Source organism: Pristis pectinata, chromosome 3, assembly GCF_009764475.1.
Source record: "Pristis pectinata isolate sPriPec2 chromosome 3, sPriPec2.1.pri, whole genome shotgun sequence".
NCBI lineage: Eukaryota > Metazoa > Chordata > Chondrichthyes > Rhinopristiformes > Pristidae > Pristis > Pristis pectinata.
Window position 1 is genome coordinate 28,682,745 of NC_067407.1, and position 6,664 is coordinate 28,689,408.

General features: G+C 36.3%; 1 protein-coding gene across 1 annotated transcript in view; it reads left to right on the plus strand.

The window, feature by feature from the left end:
- The window catches only part of mast2 (microtubule associated serine/threonine kinase 2), a 306,466-nt gene extending 300,373 nt beyond the window's left edge, over positions 1-6,093 (plus strand). The window contains 1 exon segment of the mRNA XM_052013169.1: positions 2,413-6,093. Within this exon segment, the coding sequence (XP_051869129.1) occupies positions 2,413-4,601 (2,189 nt within the window). The 3' untranslated portion in view covers positions 4,602-6,093.
- The last annotated feature ends 571 nt before the right edge of the window (positions 6,094-6,664 follow it).

Here is a 6,664-nt window from a genome sequence, read left to right on the forward strand (position 1 = left end):
ACCAGTTAGTGGATATTTGATGTTAATGTCTTCATTCATTATTCAAAAATGATTTATGTTGGATACTTGATCATGCATTAAAAATGCTATGAGTGTACATCAAAAATCCCAATGAAAACTGTAGAATTAATTACTTAAGAGTTCTATGTGCTACTGAATTTATGAAATTCAATTCCTTCAACATTATTGTAGTTCTCACCTGCTTTAAGTTCTTTTGAACTCTCCTCGTGTGCTCCACCATGTTGGAGATACTGACCACCTTCTCCCAGGCCATTGTATCCATGAGCCCTTAGTTTTGTGAAGTATCCTTTCTCGTGAACTCCCATTTATCAACTGGCAACTATCTTTAATTGACCATCAATAAAATTTGGATTGTACTGCTCTGAATCAGAACATGTTACACTCTAACTCCACTGCAGACTTGAATACAAAGCTAGCCTGATTATCCATTAATTTCTTTTCTGTCATGCACAAATCAACAATAATTTTTCCCAACAAAATTAAATATAAGCCCCTTTAATGACATTACATTTGGATAATTGTAATTACGCAAAACTTTGCAAACTACATAGCCTATTTCGAGATTACTAAAATCAAAAAATTTAATCTGTTGAGAAGAAAGCAGATGGCAATAGATGAGAGGATGCCATAAAATATTAAAATAACAGAGGGTGTCAATAATATAGGAGACATTTTTTTCATCTTTTTATCAAAGGAGAACATGATTAAAGGCTGATCAGTATGTGGAACAGATGACTGATTAACGCAGACTTGTTAAGGAGTAGACAAAAAGATGTATGATTCAATTGAGAGTCAAGGAAGGCTACCAACCTCAGCTCTATACAAGTATTACAAAAAAGTGGACTTGAATTTAATGGCCAAGTGTTAGATTAAGTGCTTTCCTCATTCCAGGTCAAAATTGGCATTCATTTAAGGTGGATAAACTCACTTAAAGACTACATTGAATATGATCATGTTTCACTAGTTTTAAACTCTGAATAAGCTATGCTTTTTTAAACATGTATAAAGCAAGTTTGCCCTGTGATAATTGTTGGAACATGCAGTTCGAAGTCATTTTGATTCTTCTATTAAAGAATTTAAAAACAACTAATGAACCAGACCACAGGAGAAAAACAATTTGCTAGATTGCCTTAGATCACTGAAACTGAAAAAATGTGTGCTATTTGCTGTGCAAAGCAGCAAAGTCAAAGAACTGTTCTGGATTCCAATAAACTCAAATGTTCCCTCATCTGACTTGCATCAAAATAAATCATGTCTTTTTATTCATTGAAAATGAGACAGTTTCCTTTCAAGTAAAGTAGACTAATTGGAGAACTCTCATTTTGTACAGTATGTCTTTTTCAGTCGTATGTTTTAAATGCTACATTGGTCAATTGAGGAAAGTCACTGTTAAAACTGATGTTACACCAGCAGTTCATGGCCATTTCTATTTACTTTTCAACTATAGATTTCATCAAAAAGTCATTATAAAGTCAGTTTCATAATTCTGAAGAATTAGCAATTGGTCATTTTCAAATAATTTGTACCTAGGCAGTTCCATTTGTGTTTATAGCAATGATATAAGTAACCTATTGAAAAGGATCACGTTTGATGTGTCATTCACTTCCCTCATTGCTACCACATGACTTTATATGATGGTCAGCCCAGACTCGGTGGTCCAGAGGGTCTGTTTCCGTGCTGTATCTCTCTGACTCTATGACTATTACTAAACATCTTTATCCTACAAATTAATTTAAAATATGTGTTATTATTTGGAAGGGGGGAAACTGCTACCACATTTTTTAATGAAAGTCAGCAAACCCATTCCAAAAAAATATGCCAACCATGACTGGCACTGTTCAGTATGATAAGGAACTGCCACCAGTCATGCTGATTAGATGTCCTGTCATTTGACCTCCAGCATACCTTCTACTTCCTTGCTGCAGGAGAAGTCTGGAACAGGTTGAAGATGCACTGCATCTCTATGGAACTGCTGGCTAAAAATCAATGTGATCTGGCCATACATTTGATCTTTTATGTGCCCTCTCAGTACTAAGTGGGTGAGGAAAATGGTGAGGATGGAATAATAAAGATAAATACATTCTTTTTAAAGACTTCCTTTCATGATTTGAAATGCTGAAAGTGAGTTTCTTTTAATTCTTTTGCCATAGAGCATAAAAGTGGTTTCTCAATATACTTGCATTTTAGTGATGTGTCCTGTTAGTATTTTGGTACAAAATTATTTCAACTAACATGACCTTTGGAGCCAAAGACTAGTTTGCAATTGCATTTTATTATTACAAGTCCCCCTGAATAGTTTTTGGTACTTTTCATCTAAAAATGAATATCATATGAGATTTGAAATTGACTTCTTTTAGTTCTAATATCCTATTTCAATCTCCCTGTTTCTAGTTGCCGGCAATTCATCTCAGAGCAGCTCTCCCAGTTCCAGCGTGCCCAATTCTCCAGCCAGTTCTGGTCACATTCGTCCAAGCTCTCTCCAAGGACTGGCACCTAAGCTTCAACGGCAGTATAGGTCACCAAGACGCAAATCTGCAGGAAACATCCCTCTCTCTCCCCTTGCTCGCACTCCATCACCCACTCCACAACCAACTTCCCCTCAGCGCTCCCCATCTCCATTACCTTCACATTCTCTGGGGAGTTCCAACACAGCACAATCATTCCCAGTTAAATTACATTCATCACCCCCACTCGTCAGGCAGATCTCCAGGCCCAAAAGTGCTGAACCACCAAGATCACCATTATTAAAAAGAGTCCAGTCTGCTGAAAAATTGACTGCCACTTTATCATCTGAAAAGAAGCTATCATCTTCCCGAAAGCATAGCCTGGATATATCACACTCTGAATTCAAGAAGGAAATGCTGCAGAGAGACCCCAGTCTACAGAGTTTACAGGAATCTGCCAATGAATCATCAGGCAGTAAACGTGGCCCTGCAGAAAAGGGAACTCTGAAGCAACCTGCTGCTAGAAAAATTGGTAGGCAAGAACCTTCAGAAGGAATGAATAGGGGAAAGCTAAATGACAAACTAGTAGCAATAAGACATGATAGGGCAGAAAGGAGAGAAGCTCTACAAAAGCAGGATGCCATTCGTGAGGTAGATATCTCTGAAGATGAAAGTGATGAAGGTTCAGAAGACAGTCAGGAAGGAAAGAAGTTGCATTGGCCTGGTGTTCAGAAAGAAGATTCAAATTTAGATGAAATTGGTTGTGCCTCACATAAAGCAGGAAGCAGGGATTCTTCAGAAGATGACCTCAGCTCTGCATTCGTTTCTGAGGCGAAAGAAATGAGGTCTACAGAAATGAACTTAACTCTGCTTCCAGAGCGCAAAGTTGGGAGAACCATATTGGGTAGTGCCACGCCACATAAAATGGGAGAACCTTATCAAGCAGAAGATTGTACAATCAACACAGTGCAAGGAGAAAAACCCATGTCAGAACATGCTGCCTCTGGCATCCAGAAGAATGGCCAACTTAAAACAGATTCCAATGACTTAAAAGCTGTTGAAACAGAACAACCTGTGACAGATAGTGCCACTACAAAGAATAATGACCCCCCCAAGACTATATTAATGCAAAAAGCCCCAGAGGAAGCATCAAGCCAAACGCTCAGAAAGGCAGCACCATTCAAAATACAGCAAGGCATTCAAACCAGTTTGTTAGAAACTAGCAAGGATAACTATAGCACTCCTTTTAATCAAATGATGCACTTATCAAAGGATGCACATCAGAAACTATCAGAAGCAACTGATAAACTAATTGCATGCTATACCCCTATGGCTGACAATTTGCTTTTCAAATCGGGATCCCCTCAAATCTCAAAACCATCCAAGAAGGTTGAAGATTCTAAGAAGTTGACCATTGGCAATGAATGCAAGGCAAAGGATGAGATCAAAGGGCAAAGTGCAAATAAACAAAAAGATCCATTTGAAATTAGAGAAAAGCCTCTTCAGTCAAATAATGCTAAGTGTCAAGAAGCAGTTAAACAATCCACTGTTGGGGAATTTGAAGGAAAATTAAGCCAAAGTGAGCAAAGGTTAAAGGAAAATGAAGAGTTGCACACTAAAAGTCAACTTGCCTCCAGCATGGAAAGCACTGGCTCAAAATATTCTCCAGTTAGCTTTGCTAAAACACCTTTTGTTTCCCATTTAGCTACTGTTGCCAAAAATGTGCTGGGTCCAGTGAAATTGGCTATCCCTGGGATAACAGAGACAGAGAGGAGGAAAGAATTGGGGTCAGAAGATTTGATGGTCAGGAATGAAAAGCAAGTGTCACAATTTACCACATTTCAACCCGCAATTGTGTCAAATATCACAGCACCCTCGCCATTACCTGCAAATGCAAAATCACAATTCGAAGAAAAGGTCATGGTTTGTGGATCACTGTTAAAGCCTGACCGAGTCACAAGAGCATTAAGTGAACAAAGAATTTTGCAAAATACTACAGAAAGTTCGTTATCAAGAGAACAACAACCTTGTGTGGAAAAATGTGAGAAAGATCAATCTGGAATCTGTCAATTCAAAACTAAACAACCTGCAGACAAGAAAGGACAAGATTCCCAGCTATCACAAAAATTTACGTGATAATTTGAAGAAAACATAGTCGAAAATTTCTAGTTGTCCACAAGTGGTCATCAGCATCTAACTAAAATAAAACCTTCTTTTGGAGGTTTCGTAAAGCTGCATGTTTGACTTTTTTTCCATTTGCAAAAGAACTCAGTAAGATGGTTGTGAATAGTTTAGCATATCCTTAACACTATATTCAGTTTTGGGGACAATGCTTGTGCTGCCAAAAAGCTACTGTTTTACTTTTATTTAGAAGAGAGCTGACATATCAGAATATCTGGTGTTAATTTTTCCATCCTCTTTATTGCTAGCATCAAGTTTGATCTTGTATTGGACCAGCAATCTTTTCGAAGGTAGCAAAGTGGATGGTAACTCCTGTGTACACTGTGATTCTATGAGAAATGCCATAATGCACATGAATGCATCAAGTCGTTTATCTTATTTGTCACCTTTGTTTTCTACATTTTCAAATTTAACTGATTCCCATTTACAAAATGCCTCTATATTGTGCATTAATAGCAAGCAGAGTCTCTGATGTATAAGTACAGGACAGATTTGCCAACAAAGCCGTGATCAAAGCCTATGCTTTACAATTTACTGGATTCGTCATTGTTATAAAGTTGCCTGAATCCTTAGCTCTGTAATGTATTTTGTCACTATGCAAAGTAATACATTCCTGCAGAGTGCTTCAAGAGTGTAATGTAATTTTTCTTTTTTTTGTATTAATGTATCTGAGAAATGTATCTTATTTATTGTAAATATATACATGACAGTCTTGGATGTCTTTATGGGTTTGTGCCACATAGATATTTTGTCTTGGAGGGATGTAGTGAATGTGTAATGGAAGTGCTTTCACAAATAGAGGAAAGCATTAAAAAAAAATTTAGTATTTAATCAACACGTAATCACCACCAACTGTGGTGCAGTAGGGATTTTTGTGTTCCGTTTTTACTGCATGTTGGCTTAAACCCATTCCTTTCAAATATACAGGACTTAACATGATACAAATTGAGTAAGTTGATTAATATACAAGACCCATAAGTTCATGATTTTTTTTATCACTTGCTTCACCCTTCTTAAAAACTTCCCATGACAACAATGTAAAAAATTTTGTGTTGGGTTTCAGCTGATGTGCATGATTTATGTTTGGTGTAACTCCTCCTCTGTTCATCTTATATCATGTTTTTGTTAATAATATATTGCACTAATAGAACTGGAGCTTTAGCTAGCCTAACAATCTTAGATTGCTTTGTTTTACTAGCAGCTACATTCAGCTAAATGTGTCAGTTAGTTGAACTGAGTAAGTTAGACTGTCAGTGATTAATACTGACTAAATTTTAATGGCTGTGTTTGATTTTTTTATATAAAAAACAAAAATAGTAAAAAAAAGTTCTGTGGACTTTATGGCACTGTGGAACCTATACCTGCAGTGCATCTGACTGATTATTGCTATAATGTTTTCATTCAAAGTTAATGAGGAAAATACTTGAAATAAAAGGGTTATGTTTACTGCCGTGAAAAGAAAATACTTTTTTGTGTATTTAAGTGTTATTTTCTTTATATGATTTTTGCTAATTTGGGACAAATATGTGCTTGTTTTCTAAATAGTTCATATCCAGTTTTTTTTACCACAGACAGTACTTAACTACTTTCAGTGCATGACATTTTTATACAGATGTTACACACACATTTATAAGATGGTCATGAAATGTTGCACTATATACAGTCTATAAAGTTGCAATGTCTTAAGACTATACTTTACATTTTGTAGGTGAGGAACTTAGTCATAATTTGGAGAACTTAATGTCCATGGGCAATTCTAAGTTGCGTGTATGTGGTGAGACAGCTCAGTACAAAAAAATGCTCTGAGTTCAACATTTTTAGCTGTTTCAGAATTCATTCAATTCTAATGCAATCATCAAAATAAACTTGAATTATTTGAAATGTACTTTCAATCTAATATGTTCCATTTTTACATTAAATGTTTCATAGTTATATCTCACCTTATTACTTCTTGGTAAAGTCTGAATGCATACAACAAAAATCTTTGAAGCCTTGACCTTCATCATGGTACAAGCATT